The sequence below is a fragment of the Lontra canadensis genome, unplaced genomic scaffold (genome assembly GCF_010015895.1).
Source record: "Lontra canadensis isolate GAN:19392208 unplaced genomic scaffold, GSC_riverotter_1.0 scaffold38, whole genome shotgun sequence".
NCBI classification, from domain to species: Eukaryota; Metazoa; Chordata; class Mammalia; order Carnivora; family Mustelidae; genus Lontra; species Lontra canadensis.
The window spans coordinates 15,298,735-15,316,926 of NW_022631032.1; the positions used below are offsets into that span (position 1 = coordinate 15,298,735).

General features: G+C 35.8%; 1 protein-coding gene across 3 annotated transcripts in view; it reads right to left on the reverse strand.

Moving 5' to 3' along the window:
• The window catches only part of DNAJC13 (DnaJ heat shock protein family (Hsp40) member C13), a 121,883-nt gene that overhangs the window by 39,575 nt on the left and 64,116 nt on the right, over positions 1-18,192 (reverse strand). For all 3 annotated transcript variants that reach the window (XM_032869696.1, XM_032869697.1, XM_032869698.1), the window contains 11 exons: positions 16,062-16,165; positions 15,815-15,974; positions 14,276-14,338; positions 12,233-12,334; positions 10,720-10,824; positions 9,708-9,910; positions 8,480-8,564; positions 5,409-5,563; positions 4,838-4,883; positions 2,857-3,011; positions 1,350-1,551 (listed from right to left, as the gene is read on the reverse strand). In XM_032869696.1, the coding sequence (XP_032725587.1) occupies positions 1,350-1,551; positions 2,857-3,011; positions 4,838-4,883; positions 5,409-5,563; positions 8,480-8,564; positions 9,708-9,910; positions 10,720-10,824; positions 12,233-12,334; positions 14,276-14,338; positions 15,815-15,974; positions 16,062-16,165 (1,380 nt within the window). The remainder of the gene's footprint in view (positions 1-1,349; positions 1,552-2,856; positions 3,012-4,837; positions 4,884-5,408; positions 5,564-8,479; positions 8,565-9,707; positions 9,911-10,719; positions 10,825-12,232; positions 12,335-14,275; positions 14,339-15,814; positions 15,975-16,061; positions 16,166-18,192) is intronic.

The following is an 18,192-nucleotide window of genomic DNA, read 5'->3' on the forward strand; positions in this document are numbered from 1 at the left end:
AGAAGGAGAAGGAGAGAGGGAATCTTAAGCCAGATCCACGACTAGCACAGAGCCTGATGAAGGGCTTGATCTCACAACCCTGAGATCATGACCTGAGCCAAAATCAAGAGTTGGACACTTTACCGACTGAGTGACCCAGACAACCCTCTTATGTGAAATATTTATTCTCTGCCAATTTTTAGGTCTTATTTTTAATTGTTAAACGTTCAGGAAGTACAGAAAAATTTGAAACTAGTAGATGATACACTGCAGTAAGAAAGAAAGCAGTCTATGGTGGCATGCTTCTCCAGGTGATCTCAAGTAATTCCCCATAAGCTGGCATTCAAACAAATCTAAGGGATAGTAAAAACAAGGGAGTCTGGGTAGCAGGTCAGAAGAAGAACGCTACCATTTATGCATGTCTCTATGCCAAGGAGCTAGGTGCTTTACAGATCGTAGCAGACTTAATTCTTTTATAAAATTTCAATAATACGTTCAAAAACCACTCAGATTCTGAGCTATAGCTCAATGTTTCTCACTTAAGAAGTGATGGAACTGGATTCAAACCTAGGTCTCACTAAAAAACCCATACTCCTCTATTACTTCATGCTGAATCCAGACCAAGTGGCAGAGACACCCGTCTTCATCTGGTCGCAGTACTGTAGAGAGGCAGTGTCTACTGGTATAAACAGAACTGTTCTGAGATCTTTTGTTGGTAAGGATGATGGCATAACCTCTGCTGCAGTAACAAACCAACATGGACACCCAGGCTTCATTCCAGGCTTCCAGTAGATATTCAGGGGCTCAAGTTGGAGAGTTCCTAAGGACAGTGCTGTATAAATCAGCAGGTCTCACTTAGTACCTCCTATGTATGCCAGGAATGATGCAATTTTTTAATATGAGTTCTCAATTTGCCCAACCACATGAGATAGTTGCTATTAGTAATAGTAGTACTATTACCATAACTGAGGCCTAGAGGAATCAAGCAATGTTAAACAGACCTATTAATGGCCCAACTGAGACTCAATCCCAGACTGCCTAACTCTAATATCTGTGAGCTTACTCAGTATGCTATAAAGACAAGTTTCCACCAAGTCATTACAGTATATGATTGTTTATATATATGAAATTATGTTTATATTTGTCAAAAAGATAAAGATTGTAAAGTTCTTAATAATTTCTCAAAAAGTTATCTTTCAGTTTGAGATTTACCCAAATATATTAAACTACACTCAGAGTTGCATAGTTCTTATGGAAGGGGGAACACTTAAGGAAGCTATAATCCTTATCAGAGGAGGAAGAAATATCCAGAAGTGATTAGAGGCTATTTTTACAGTTTGAGAAGGCACAAAATAATCTACTGAACTTACTGGATCTTTAATGGGCCAATCAGGAAATCGGAGTGTATCACAAAGTTGTTTGAGGTAATAAATATTACAAAATAGTTCATTTTCTAGTTGTGGATAGTTGATTACTGGGATGGGACAATACTGATAAAGTGCTCTTGTGTTACTCTGAAGACGTGGTGTGAAATCAGCAAGATGGGCAGCAATCTTCTCTATCATGAGGCGCCTGCAATTACAAAAATCTCCAAGCATTATGAGGGATTATTTCAGTGGGGGAAAAAAAAAAAGGTTAGGACAGGTAATCATGCATGATAATAACATGGATCCTCTTTAGAATAATTCAATTATTGGCCTAAAATTAAGTGTTTATGTTACTGAGGGCATTCTAAAGTTATTGTGTAAAAATCCTCAATCGATATAAACTTATTTGTAGTACTTATCTATAGACACAACTATAGAACAAAAGGCTGATATTCCCAGTCCTTTCAAAAATCAGTCATTAGAAGGTCAAATGGTATGGCATCTGCATACCTCATACAACGCAAGAGGGCATAACCAGAGGACTAAGTTTCCCAGCACCCCAAAGAAACCCACTACATGGTATTTATTTTAGTTAACAATCTGGGCTCTGACCCTCAGTTTAGCAAAAACGTGATGTAATCAGTACACAGACAGCTGTATCTTTTAGACAGGGACTCATATTAACCAATCAGAGGAGAAAAATATTAGATAGAAAAACTGTTGTAAGACTTTCCATATTCCTATACATTTGTACCCAGTGAAAAACAGGACTGTCATACAGAACATATTCAAGTTGGTGCCTAGCACATGCCAAGTCCACGGGTCAACCTAAGCCAAATGATAAAGAGCAAGTGGCACTGTGAGTGTAAAGTTAGCCAAGGGAGTGTATAACTGACTCAGAAGATCAACTGCCATCTAGCTAAGAGGACTGAGTGGCCTTGACATTTGATCTATGAAGTGTAAACTCTTTTCCAGAGCCTGTCTGGATGCTGACAACTGCTTCTGTGACTCTACTTTTTCTTTCCCTCTTAAAGGACATTCTTTAGAAATGCTAACTTCCACATTAAGGTCAAAATAAGCTGACTAGGGGGCCTCATTCTATGATTTGGGGTTATCTTTGGTGCGATCCATTCGACATAGGCATAGTTTTTAATTAGTGGAGTACAATTCTATTTCCAAATACCAAGGAGGCATGTCTTGATTTTATCTCCATATATTCCTCATACATACTGCCTAAAATTCTACCAGTTCTATGGTTAAATTCTACCAGAGTGGTTAACAGGCTCTGCCCTTATATAAAGCTCTATTAAGGTAACAGTAACTTTGTCAAATCATGTTAGAATAGAAAAAAGCTTACAGCCCAGTCTTATCAAACTCGTCACCGACTTGGCACCAATGACTACTATAGCTTAGATCATGTAGCTAGTTAAACAGTTCTTTTAACAGAAGTCAAACCAGATGGCAAGATGCACAGATTCTGAGTATAAAATGCAGTCAGTGGGCTATTTACCTCATTTCACTGCTCCAGATTGCTTCTGGAGTATCAAATTCTCCCAGAAAAATCTCAGAAAACTTTTCAGGCTCATAATTTTCTAAGTAACAAACCATTGCTTCTGGAAGGATGTGCCCAAGTATACTTCTCTGAAAAATATCTTGTCCTTTTGTCTTTAAAACAAAACAAGACATAGAAACACTAAAGTTATCTTTCAATTTTCTAATAAATGAATTAGGGTTAGAGAACATTTTAAGAAAACAACTGGAACAAACTGCTTTTACGCTTTGGAAATTAAGATGAAAACATGGCAAAATGTGAAGGGGAAGATGTCTGGTATTAACTGGCTTTGGCATGAGCTCCCAAGATAAAATTAACATTTGCTGGGCCTCCAACAGTCAGGTGTCAGGTGCTGCCAACGTTACTTGGGACAACTGGCTTAGTTATACAGGAAGGGAAACCACAAGGAGAAGATCCCACTGAAGATTTACAACCATTCTGTGTTATGCTGCTGGTTACAATTTTTACCTGCTTCTGTTTTCAAAAACAAGTCAGTCCAGATAATCAGCATCTTAAAAAGTCTGTCCTCATGAAGTATGGCTATTTAGATGGAGAATATCTACTCAAAATAATTATAATTAGCTATTTTAAGGACTTCATATTCTCTGGCTGGCCAAATGTAATCAGGATAATGATCATACTTTACCATACTAAATTTTAAAACTCATTTCTTTACCTGATAGAAATAAAATCCTAAGGACTAGAAATAATTTTCTTTTCTCCTTTTAGGCAAACTGATAATGTTTTATTTCTCTAGGATCTGACAAAGACAAAGAAAACCCAGACATAATTTTACCACCTAGTGGCAGGACAAATTAGATGATGAATACTTCCAGGCTTTTTGCTAATAAAAGTCATAAATTCACTATCCGTTAAATTTTAGGATGAAGAAATGCTTGCTTTGTTCTTTAGACTACTACGATTTGGTAATTCCTGCACCCAGAGTTTTGTCACACAGTTTATTGTTAGGTGAAATGATGTATCATTTCTCATGTTATAAAACTTTGGAAAAAAGATTACATATGCATTAACTGCACAGAAAAAAAAGGGAAAAAAGAACGCTCAAAAATGCCTAATGCTACAGTACGGTGATAGCATTAGAAGCAATTTTTTAAAAAACTTTCTTAATATTCTCATTTTCTATTTGTATAAAACTGTGGAAATTATATTGCCATGGCCATCTCTTTAATAGCATTAGACAGATTATTTCCAGGGCCTCACTGGCTTCTCTAGAAAACATGCAGTTTGAACTAGTATCCACTGTTAAAGTGGCATAAACATTCCTTGATTAGTCTCCTCAACAGTGGTCTGGTTTTGGTTTATTCTTATGCTCTCAATAAGATCTGAAAATCAATGCTCCATGAAAACCCTAACAAAATTTGAAACATCTTTTAGTTATGTTTTGACAATAAAGATAAGGTTTCAGGTTGCAAAAGCTATCTGGATGAGTCTTATCTTTTTTGGATTCCTATTTTTCTTCCCCAGTAAAATGGAAGGACACTTGAGAGCACCCTAAAAATTAAGCAGGTTCAAAAAAGAAACCTGGCACTTCTGCCACCTTGTAATCTGAACAAAAAGAAGACTGAAGTCTTAACTAAATTTTAGCTGATTATATGAGATTCAGTTATACACTCAAGTATTTATGAAAATTATTAATCTAAATTTCACACAAAGGGAACAAGTTATAGTCATAGTGTCAAGTTATAATTCACATCTAAAATTTCAATGTTAAGTCTAATGGGCAACATTTATTTTCATTTAAAAAATTACCTTATTACTTTCTATGTACAAGGTAACACAAGGAATGTGAAAAATGAGTAAAACAGTACCTGCCCTCAAGTGCTTACATTCTAGTAAACATACACAGCTTGGGGAACTTAAGTGCCAAGATAGCTTATCCAGCGTTAAGTTATATATTCAGAGGATTAATCTGGCTTACCTCCTCTGACTTGAAAGCCTGTTTGGTATGCGTATACTTCAAAAATCTAGGGAAAAAAATGACCTGTCAGACATAGGAACTGATTTAAATTAAGTAACCTTAGCTTTCTAAAGATCAGATTTTTTTATAGATAAATAAAAGCCGCAAAATACATATTCCTAAATTGTTTAATTTCTAATTAAGGAAAAAAATTAAATGAATTAGGAAGATTTTTAAATTACAGTCATAGTAAGATTATGTAGTAATATGAAAAATCACCCAATTTGAAGAAAAATCAAAATGTAAAACTGTATGTGTAGTATGAGTAGAGTTATATTAAACACATATTATTAGAATTATTATGTATTATAAAAGATGTTGACAAATTCTTCTTACCACTTCATGGTAAAGTGGCATAATTCTGAGTTATTTTTTTACTCACTCTAACTGCCAAATTTTCAGACATATAGTTAAACAGCTTTTATAATGAAAAACTTAACAAAAGCAATGATGTACTCACAAAAATAATCAATTTAAAAAATCTATCCCTCTACATTTCAAATAACTTTAAGATTACCTTTAAAGTTCTTACCGAGCAATAGGAAGCACATTGGAACCTGTATACATCATGATAAAGAAAAATACTCCACTAAGATAAAGACGAGGTAACTGTGGGTTATCTTGCATGATATGGTGTAACAAAATCGCAACCTTCTCAACAAGGATAGGGTCAAAGGTCAGCAGTAGCTAAAAAAATAAATTGTTTTTGTTACTGGATTATTAAAAAAAACTTGCAATAACATCATTTACTTTAGGAGTATGTATTTCATGTGCTAAAGTTATAGTTTCCTTTCTGTGAGTTATAAAATAAAAACTGTGGGATTTAGTAACTCTGTTTGTCTACCAGACTTAATAGATTTGAAAATTAGTTCATTTTACAACTTAATGTACAGACAGTAAAACATTGAGAACTGATTAAAACTTACTCAGAAAAGGCCCAAAGACATGGGAAGCTATGTTATCATTACAGATAAAACTGTTTCTTATGCAGGATTCTTTCAGAGTGGACTTCTTTGTTAATGACAAAGTAAAAAGGAAAAGTAGCTATGCTTTGGGTTAGTTTCAGAACATGAAGCGTTCCCTGAAGAATACCTGAGAACTCAAGGAGCAGAGAACTATCAGTGCACACTAACAGCACTGAAAAATAGATGTCCAAGTGCAGGTAGAGGGCAAACAGGTAACCGAATACCAGTAGTACTTCTACTGCCAGAAAGTACCAAGAGAGGAGGTCTCTAGAAATTTGAGCTAAGAGTACTGAAGAGAGTACCTGCGACCACCATAATGAATCCAGGCTATTAAAAAATCATACAGAGTTGCTATGAATAAACAGTTGACAAAGATATTTGGTAAGTTTTATCTTAATATAGGTAGCATCTCAATTTTCTATAAACACTTTACAAGAATCCCCAACATTGGGTCAAGTTCTACCAGTAAAAAATTGCATAACGAGTAAATTCTGGCTCATATTAGGAGGTCAAAGTTGTAGACTCTAAGACTGAACTGCTATATGTCTTTAAGTAAATAATTTGGATTTCTCTGTGTTTTGGTGTCTTTACCTTTTCAATGAGTTATTTAGATTGAGTGTTTAGTACTATGCCATATTTTATAAAGGAAAAACTGAGATACAGTAGCACAGGATTTTCCCTAGTTTAATAGCAGTTGTAGTTCAAGACTTGTTATCATTTTTTAAAAAATACAGGAATTAGGAGGCACAAACTCAGAATATCTGACACTGACTACACCAGAAAACCTAGGACATGCACTCAGATACTCTCTAAAAATTCTGAAGATGTTACCAAAAAGGTCAAGCCAGTGATTGCTCTTAAAGTCAAATAAGTACAGAAATTTGTACCAACCAATGTAAATAGCATGTTCCTAAAAACTACTATAGCTGCCTGTGTTTAGCAAGATTACAATCTCCCAGAATGTGGGAAATTGAGGAAAAACAAAAAGGGCTTCTAAAAAACATTTTTTGAACTCAGCATAAAAGATATAGGCAGTATATACTATTAAGAACAGATAGGCTGGGCGCCTGGGTGGCTCAGTGGGTTTAGCCTCTGCCTTCAGCTCAGGTCATGATTCCAGAGTCCTGGGACTGAGCCCCACATAAGGCTCCCTGCTCAGCCGGGAAACAACTTTTCCCTCTGCCTGCTACTCCCCCTACTTAGACTCGCTCTCTCTCTCATACAAATAAATAAACTCTTTAAAAAAAAAAAAATTTAAAAGATGGACTCTTTCCCTCCAAAGCTTCATGTTACCCCAACCGTATCTCTTTTTTTCGTCATTCTTTCCTGGCCTGAAATTCAACAGTGTTTGCATTTACCTTTTTCTTTCCAGCTTCCTAAGTCTTGGGAAAATACTTGGAAGAGGAAGGCCTTTACCTACATGCCCAGAATAGAAAACAAATCCTTCTCTTGTACCACCCCACATACAGAGCCGTATAATGCTCCAGACCGGAGTGGGTGGTGGGTTCCAAAAAACAGTAATTATAGCATCTTTCGTTTAAGCAGTGAAACAAAAAGGTCCATAACAGAAAAACATATTTTGAAATGTTGATACACTTAAATGACAGAAGTTGCAGAGGTGGGGTGTGTGTGTGGGTGGGGGGGAGAGTTAAATAGGGCACTGTCACTGTTTTATTTCAGAGGACAGTTTTCATTATCAGTGACTTACACAGGCACTTGCATATCTATGAATGTAAAAATATACAAACTAAGTAATTCTCTTCCTTCTCACACCAATGTACAACTGATGTGTACAAATAGCAAAAGTTACTGCCATATACTTCAAAGTCACATCATGCATGGTGAATACAAAAAATGAGATTTAGGGGTGCCTGGGTGGCTCAGTCAGTTAAGCGTGTACCTTCAGCTCAGGTCATGATCTCAGAGTCCTGGGATCAAGTCCCACATTGGGCTCCCTGCTCTCTGCCTCTCCCCCTGCTCGTGCTCTCTCAAATAAATAAAATCTTTTAAAATAAATAAATAAAGAGATTTAATGACAGGATATTTAACAGATAGGAGGGAAACACTGACCTAAAATCTCTGGGACCTGACTTATTTGGATTTAATGTGAATCTCAATAGCATAATTCTAAAAAGTGAAATAATAAGGGGAAAAAAGGAGAAAAAATACTTTAGTATATCCTATGTAATTCCAACTCAATGCGCTGGACTGGTTGTTATCCATGAAAACATTTAACTGAAAAGAGTAAAACTCTAAGGCAAGCGGGCAAGACTGCTATGATTATTTCTTGGAACACAGTGGACCGCATGTCCACTGTTGTGGCCTACTGTTGTGCTTCCCAGGAGTCCTAACTTCAATGGTATGATTTGAAGAATGCCTAATAAATAAAACCTTCTGAGAGTAATTCTGGAGTCTGGAAGCTTCCTATGTTAAGGTTCTTAGATAGACAATCTTCCATAGTGTATTCAGAATATTGACTCAATTAGGACTAAGTGAAATAAATGTAAATCAGGGTTTAGGTTTTTTATAAGTGGAATACACTACAATAAAACAAAAACTAGGGCTCATGACAAAATTGAATAAGGGAGAATGATTCTTAAAATACTGTTCCTAATTTGGTAACAGAAAGGTAACTCACCTGAATAATATGGGGAAGGCAAGCACTGTCTGACAGCAGTCTTTTTACTCTGGGTAAAGGGCGAATGATGGCATTATCTTGATCCCTAGAAAATATTTTCTAAGGTCAACATTTAATATATTTATTAAAATTTGTATGTGCAGAGGATATGACATTCTACTAGGCATGAAGCATGTTACCTTACTTTTTTGTTAATGAAGACTAAGCTCTCATACAGCTGGGAACATGATTAGGTATTTTGGTTTAAATCTATTTGGCTGTTTAATATGACTTCATTTCCTTCCATAAGATTTCCTTGAAAAACAGTGCCCTAGAAGAGCCAAAGACTCTTATTTATTATTTAATTGATTAAACTTGGTGTTGTCCAACACACTGTCAGAGGATATTTCCCCCCAAAGGGCATATCAAACTTTGTCACATAAATTTAAACCTTAACTACTCTCAGTATTTTCCACATATAGCTTTAATTTTGTTACCTTCCTTCTAAATGCTAACTGTATGCTTTTGAGTCTGATCTGAATTTTAAAGATAACTGGCACCATAAAAACCTTAAGTGTTATGAAACTGGTAATTTCTCAGTAACTTCCATCACAAAATGTCTCCAGTAGAATAATAAACAAAATGATACATACGCAAATATTCTATAAATATCAAAAGTTCCACGCAAAAGTTACAATTATTATTGAAAAACACATTCTCACCTTCACTTGTCAAGTGGGACAAGACAGGGGCCAAGATGTGGGTTTAGACTCAAGTTCTAGTGCTCGCTTCGGCAACACATATACTAAAATTAGACTCAAGTTCTATACTAGGAGTGGCTAACCTGACAAAGAGCCGGTGGCACTACCATCGAGCCGGTGGCACTACCATTAGACTGCAGTAGACTGCAGTATGTTTATTTCAAATGTTCATATTTGATTCACAGGAATGTGACAATTGTTACTGTTGCTAGAGTGCAGCTAGTAAGTCTCAATTTGGTAACATTATTTGAAGTCTCCCAGAGAAAGCCACTTTTTAGTTACCTTTTCAATATATTTTGCAAATAATTTGTGTGTTTCAAAAGCTCCAAAACTCAAAGCAGCATTCCCTCAAGGTCACAAATGGAATATCTTTGCTCTAAATCACCAGGGTTATCCCATGTTGCTACTGAGGAAGCTCCCATACAAATGGAGAGAACAAGATATTTCAGAGTCGCTGTTAACCATGGAAATGTTCAATTACATTTTACCTGCTTGGAAAATATCCACACATTGTGATCAACATGTTCAGTATAAGGGTAGCAAGGTCAGTTTCATTTAGCACAGCCTGTCCACTGGCTAACAGACACCATTTAAGCTGAGGTATTGCCTGAAGTGGTCGCCATCCATCCATGCCTTGAGCCCAGCATCTGGTTTTTGCATTTAACATTCCTTTGGTCCATAATTCTTGCATCTAAATCAATGGAAGGAACCATTACTACCAACACAAACGAAGCAAAATGAGGCTTGCTAAGGTTTTCTATTTTGTAGTAAATACATGAATGACGGTAATAAACATCCAAGTCCACTATCAAAAAAAAAAAAAAAAGTAACAAACTTTTGTTGACAAGTCTTCAGGAACCTGAAATAGGTTACTAATGTAAGAAAATAACCATTGAGTTTGCCAACCTGCAGAGCATAAAGAACACTGGAAAGAATGAAAACAGTAGGCTGAGTGTAAAATAATATATACAAGCAGAAGGCTTGGTCCTCTATAAAACTATCTTCAGCTAAATTCCAACTGAGCCTGGGAGGGCAAGAACAAATATCAGCAGATGTTAAGATGGAAATTGCCCCTGGATTGCACCAGAAATTTTCAGTGAATTTCAGACTGCATATTAAAATTTACCTATTCATTCCATATAGAAGCATTATAGTTTGAAAAGCCTTAATATTTATAATATAATATCTTATAATTATTAATGTAGCAATTGCTATTATTACTTTAAAATTCATTAAAAATCTAAGTGCTACCTCTGTAACAACAGCCTGTAAACAACAAGGTTTGAAGACAGGACTGTGTCTATGTCTGTGTGTGTGGTTCTTTATAACTGCAAGCCAGTTAATCCTTCATGTAGAAATTGCATGGCAGAGCTCCTGAAGCAGATGACAGTACTTCAAATCATAGTTTAAAAATATTCAACATCTCTTGCTATGTGTGCTAAGCAGGAGGGCCTAAGAAGAACAAAGACCATCGGCAGAAAGTTCCTCTAAAACACCAACCTCATGAAATCCATATGGACCACTCCTTTCTTTGTCTGCATTGCCAAAGTACCATTCCTTTTCACTCTCTCTTTTCATATCTGGAGCAGCTTCGATTACATTGCTCTAAGTTTTAAAAAGATGTAGTTATTTTTCAAGGCAGAAATCTAAGGGGGCAGATATCATAAAAAAGTAACACAGTACTAACTTCCTGGGTTTATACGCCCTTGAAAAATCACCTAAATTTCAGGTGACTTTATCTTAAGAGTAAAGTATTAGATGTCCAACTGAGCAGTCCAAAAAAGCTATTTCCCTACTAATAGGCATTTGAAATAAATGGTTTCCTAAATTCACTTGGCAATCTAAACTAAATTCAAAGACATCTGCATTCCCTATGGTCATTAATAAATTCTCAGGCCAGTAAAATTTTAGTAGCAAAGAATATTATAAATAGCTATATAAATAAACAATAACATTAACTTTAAACCACAATGCTGAAAACATTGAAGTTCTTTTGAGGGAAGAAAACTCCAACTAAAAATTTCAATAATCATCTGTGATCAAAGAGTTAAAATACTAAAAGGGAGGTTTTTAATGCTTTTAAACACTTTCAATCTACTACCCTCACTACAGTAATTCTTATAATTTTATATATCAATATTTATGAGAACCAAAGATAAAATTTTTATGTAGTTAGTATATTTTATGAAAACAGGTTTTTAACTACCCTCATAATTACTACTTATGATTAGATTCATATAGAGAGGCACAGCAAAGTGGTTAAGTGCTTAGAATCTGGGTTCTAACTCTTGCTCTGTTCCTTAATGGTTGGTCCTGGGTAATACACTTGGCTTCTCTGTCCTGCAGTTTTCTCTTCTATAAAATGGGAGGGCCACCAGGGAATTTAAAGAGTTAATATATCATGTATTCCAAAATAGTACCAGGTATACTGTCATGCTACAGAAGCATTACAATTACTATTATTTATACCTGATAATAGAAAATGCCATATTCTAAATATTCAAATAGCACTTTTGTACATAACTCAGCCAAAAACCAACATGGAACATCTCCTCGAACCAGGAGATTAAACAAAATCAAAACGTAACACCAAAAAAAATCACCAGTGAACTGGGTATGGATCTCTTCTACTAGTTAGGTACTGAAAGTTAGCTTTCAGTAGAGACCTGGAACTCTATCCTCTTACTGTCTGGTTTCAATAAGGCCTCCAGATTTCTAAAGGCAAAATATATTCTCAGTGGCTGTCAATGGTATAAGTTCTAGTTACATAACTGACAAATTCAGTTTAAATCTTACAGATTGCATTGCCTCAAAATAAACCACATTAGAAATACAGTTACTTTAAAAGACAAAAGAGACACTTGAAAAATAAAACTGGATCAACACTGTCCATTTGAGATTGTTCTTACGGTTATTTCAACTTTTACTGGCCACATTCAGGGCCACATATACTGACACGTTTTCATGTCAATTTTTAGGATTCTTTTTGTGAAATCTAGATAAGCATACATACTTGCAGTGGTACTGTAGCTCGGCTCACATGGAGATGTGCAAGGGTAAGCAAGTCCACAAGGATTCTAATTCCATTTGAATCCATGAGATCTTTAACATTTCTCTGGAAGGCAAAAACACTTTTACCTAACTGAAAATTTATCTTTCCAATAGGTACTATTACAAAAAGACTCTCAAAGAAGAAAACATTTAGGATCTCTTTGGAAAAACTGACATACAACTGATATTACTTAAGTGTTTTCAGGATTTTGTGTTCAACAAACATGAATTTAGATAAATGTGAAAAGGCCAAAGCAAAGAAACAGCATAAAGAATTTTTACTTAAACATATTCTCAGCAAATAAAAATAAAAATAAACAAAGCCTGGCAGGAGCAACACCCACAATAAATTCTGTGGTTCTCGAATTATCCAGCATTTTCCTAGATTTTTTTTGTTAATAGCCAGATTATCATATAATCAGAAATAAAATATGGTATATTGAAAAACCTTTTAATGTTCTAGTTCTTATAAACTTAAGATAAAAACTGGCAATTTCTTAGAAGTTCGGAAAAGATTATAATTTAAATTTTCATAAAACTTATTAATTATACTTCATTTTAAAATGTGCACTACTTTCTAAAAGTGAGAATAAAACTAAGCAAGTGAGAATATCATGAATTTTAGAAATAAAAGACTTGCTCAGATTTCACTGCAACATCATATAATTGTGAGTTAATGCTACATTTACAACTATGAATTCTTGTTAGAAACCCATATTAACCTATTAAAATGTCTTTTTTTTTTTTTTTTAAAGAATTAGTGCCTGGGTGGCTCAGTCAATTAAGTGCCTTAGGCTCAGGTCATGATCTCAAGGTCCTGGGATCCAGCCCCATATTAGGCTCTGCACTCAGCAGGGAATCTACTTGTCCCCCTCACTCTGCCCTCCCCCACTGCTTGAACTCTCTCTCAAATAAATAAATAAAATCTTAAAAACAAGTGAAATTTTCCTTAAAAAAAAAAATTTATTTATTTGAGAGAGAGAGAGAGAGAGGATATGTGAGAGGGGCAGAGGAGGGGGAGAGAGTCCCAAGCAGACTCCACACAGTGGGGCTTAATCTCACCACCCTAAGATCAAGACCTGATCTGAAACTAAGAGTCAGAAGCTTAGGGGCACCTGGGTGGCTCAGTCATTTAGCATCTGCCTTCAGCTCATGATCCCAGTGTCCTGGGATCCAGCCCCACATCAGGCTCCCTGCTCAACATGGAGCCAGTTTCTCTCTCTCAGCTCTCCCATACTTATGTTCCTTCTCACCCTATCAATCTCTATCAAATAAATAAATAAAATCTTGTGGGAATAAGAGTCAGACGCTTAACCAACTGAGCTCCCTAAAATGTCTTAAAAAAGAAAATGTGGGGACGCCTGGGTGGCTCAGTCGGTTAAGCCACTGCTTTCAGCTCAGGTCTTAATCCCAGGGTCCTGGGATCCAGTCCCGCGTGGGGCTCCTTGCTTGGCAGGGAGCCTGCTTCTCTCTCCACCTCTGCCTGCCACACTGCCTGCTGTGCGCATGTGCTCATGCGCTCGCTCTTTCTCTCTCTCTCTCTCTGACAAATAAATAAATAAATAAAATCTTAAAAAAAAATGTGAAGAGCTAAAGTGCCTCTGCAGCTTATCTTCAAAATTACTTTATCATCAAAATGTACACTGAATAAATAAGAAACCTTCCATTTTATGTCAAACATTTACTTTACTTCAAGTCCAATCCTACAGAGTCCCTAGAGAAAAATCAGCTTTTGGATTTCATCTCTCATTATTCTTCATTCAGAATTTTATTATCATTAATTTACTCAGTATCTGTAACAGTAGGACAGAATGTACGGAGAGTATTTGGCAAAAAATTTTCACTCCAGAAGTTGATAGCACAAAGAGATTTCTGATCTAAAAGGAGAAGATGAGAAAAGAATCATGTCTGGATAATTAGCTCAAACGGTAATAATTTATCTTTTTGTTAAATATTCGTGTGATTTATTTCCAAATAACTGTACACTTAAGCAAAAATACTGTACCTTATTAAGGATCAACTTGTTAAGGAAGAGGATCAACCGATCTCGTTCAAGTTTATCTGTGCACTATTGAAATAAATGAGAATTTAGTCAGAAGTGAACATAAACACAAACTAAGTTATTATCATCACTAGACAACAGTCAATAAGAAATAAAGTCATCTTTTAAATGTCAAAAACATGAGAGAAGACTATTCATTATTCTGTAACTCCTCAATGTCTTACAAACCCTGAAATTTTATATATCTAATTTCCCTAGAAAGGCATATATTTTAAAAGTCAAAAACAGATTACTTTAATATGTAGTGTATACATACACAAATACATGCTTTAATATATGAACATTGAGACAAATTACCCCAGATGACACTTCTCAATTAAGGAAATATTCTAAAGAATGATTAATGATATTTCATATAAACCACATCATGATGAACACAACCAAGAAGGAAAAATGTATCTGCCTAAAAAATACAAAGGCTATGCTACAAGTACTCGGGTTTGCTGGAGTTAGCAGCGAATTAGAATTCAATAGTACAATCTGGTCTAACAACAAACAATAAAAATTTTCATCTGGTTATGTTATTTCCTAGGTATGCTTTTATGATCTTATCCAGAATCAGTTTTCTAATATACAAAGTATGATTGACAGTTAAGGTAATTATAATAAGCACTGATGGCCATTTAAAAACCGGTGAAATGGTTCTAGGCAGTTCACTGAAATTCAAAATGTTAAATATTAAGAGGAATATAAGCACAAATGAAAGAACAAAATGTATATACAGCAACAAGTAGGTTATACTCGTATCTGAGTTGCAGGATAGATGAATGGGTCACTATGTTCTTTCCCCCAGCCAACCTCAAGTGTTAAAGGACAAACTTTCTAAAATGTACTAACTCAAGGTTCCCCTTTTTTGGCTATCATTATAGTTCTAAAAACTTTTATAATCTTCACGCTGAAATTCAGTATGCTAGCCAGTGCCTGGGTGGCTTGGCTGGTTAAGCGTCTGCCTTTGGCTCAGGTCATGATCCCAGAGTCCCAAGCTCGAGTCCACCATCACGTTCCTTGCTTGGCAGGGAGTCTGCTTTTCCCTCTCCTTCTGCCCCTTCCCACCACTCATTCTCTCTCTCTCTCTCTCCATTTCTCTCTCAAATAAATAAATAAAATCTTTTAAAAAAAATTTAGTGTGCTAGCATAATTTAAGATTCTTCTGAACTGGAAAACCAAGTGTATACACAAACCCAACAGTCACTATTTCTTTTATACACTGGTCCAACTCGTCCACACTTAAAGACTGGCAAATAAGTCACTAAAGTTCAAAAGCAGCAACTGAAAAAAATAAACTGACATGTACAAACACTAACCCATTAGTCATTTTCTATTCATCTAACTTATATTAACTAAGTATAATATAAACTACACAAAACTCATACAGAAAGTTATGTTAACAATGTAATCAAACAGAATTTATATTCAGATGAAAATTTAACAAGTACCCAAAAGGCACTATCAAGTAGCAGTTTCCTTAAATGATATTCTTACCCTCTCTAACATTCCGATGATATATCTTGTATCTGTAAAAGGTCCTATTTCTTCATGACATCTGCCATAAACAATAGCAAGAGCTTGTAAACATAAACACTTCATGTTTATTTTGGGGGTGAGCAGGAAACGATGATAGAGCTCGTTGAAAAATTCATACCTAGATTTTTTAGAGAAAGTTCACAATGGAATCAGCCATGAAACTAACAATGAAATCAAATATAACAATTTATGAAGAGTAGCTTACGATCTCTTAATTGATCCACTTTCTTCATTCTCATCTTCCTCCAATAGTAATCTCAGGTAATAGTCTCCTATTTTGATTTCCTCTGCCAGGCACTCATATTTAACCTTTATTAATAAATGCACATTAGAGTATTTTAGTTTACAAGAAAGTGTTGGCAGTTTCCACATAATACTTCTTAAATTCTGTTCAGAGCTTTTTTCTTTTCTTGTAAGGCCACCTTTAGTAGGAAAAAAATTCATCATTTCTTAAAATATCTGATAATTCATTATTACTAATATAACTTACTATTCTAGTTAAATGTTACTGAGTTGGTATTCTATGCCAAATTTACGAAAGTAAAACTTGCTGATAAAAACTTTCACAGGACTATATGGTATTAATGAGGCTGAAGAGAAGGAAGACTTATAACACTGTTAAGAGATAATCTGCTTCACTCCTTTCTCAGTTTGTGACAATCAACTATGGAGTAAATGATCCTGCACCACACACGGTTTGTGCAATTCATACAAGTTACCCCAGGTTTTTCCTCATCTCCCAAAACATCAACTACACTTTACGGTGTATTTTTATTTATTCATTCTCTGCATGTCACATTACCCCAGATTACAAAGGAGGTACACATGAAGGAGAAGTCCATGATGATCAGGAGTTATGGCAGCACCATGACCTTTGTAATCAAGCTGCTTGCCTAAAGTAAAGATTTGCAAGCAACTGTAAAAAGGAATTCTACTGACCAAATTATTAAAATTCTTTTTCCTAAGCCTAAAATAACTAATTTCTAAAAATATAAACTATATAAAATCAAATATAAATATATACGTATATCCATTTCACTTTCTTTCTATAAATTGAGCATTCAATTCATTCAACTTCTATTTACTAAATATATACTGTGCGTGCCATGCACTGTTCTAGTCGTCAAATAAACAAACATAAAAATTACTGTCCTTGCCGGAGTAGCAGATAAAAAAGCAAAATACACAGGGTGATTGGGTGACAGTAAGTGTTATGGGGTGAAATAAAGCACGGAAAGGGAGAGGGAGGGGGAGAGAGTAGAAGGTTGTATGTATATACAAAGAGGGCCGCATTTTTAAAGATTTATTCATTTTTAGAGAGGGAATGAGTAAAGGGGTGGGAGGAGGGGGACAGGGAGAGATCTTAAGCAGGCTCCTTGCTGAGCATGGAGCCTGACACAAGGCTCAATCTCACAACACTGAGATCATGACCTGAGCTGACATCAAGAGTTGGACGCTTAACCAACTGAGTCACCCAGGCACCCCAAGGGCTGAATTTTTAAACAGAGTGGCCAGGAAAGGCGTATTCAGATGATGACATTCAGTTAAAGACCTGAGGGAAAAAACAAGTTATAAAACTATCCAGGGAAAAAGAATATTCTACTAAGAAGGAATAGCAAGTAGAGAAAAATCTTCAGTCAAGAACATGAATCTGGTGGTTTCCAGGGAACTTGGTGTTGCTGCAGCAACAGTGAAAAGGGTGAGTAGTAGATCAAGAGATCAAAGAAAGAATGCTTGGGATTAGAGGATACACAAATCCTGTCTTTTTTTTTTTTTTTTAAAGATTTTATTTATTTATTTGACAGAGAGAGCAAGAGAGCACAAGCAGGGGGAACAGCAGAAGGAGAGGGAGAAGCAGGCTCCCTGCTGAGCCAGGAGAATGATGCCCGGCTCAATCCCAGGACGAGCCAAAGGCAGAGGCTTAACCATCTAAGCCAGCCAGGCGCCCTGTAAATCTTGTCTCATAAATCATTTGAAGGACCCCAGGCTTTTTCAAAGTGAGAGAAGCACCAGAGGGCTCTGCGCACATAAGTGACATGACCTACTTTAACAAGATCACAATGCTCCTATGTTGATAAGATTACAAGGAGGCAAGGGTGGAAGCAGAGATACTGCTACAATCCCACAAAAAGAGGAGGGTTGGGTTCTGGACAAATTTTGGAAGTGTACTAAATAGGATTTGCTGACAAGCTGGATGTGGGGCATAAGAGAAAAGATGACTTCAAGGGCTTTGACTAGAAATTAAGAAGGAGCCATTATCTAAGACCAGAAAGACTATAAGAGAAGTAGGTTTGGGAGCAGAGCAAGTGCACAGTTTTAGAGCTACTTTCTAGTTG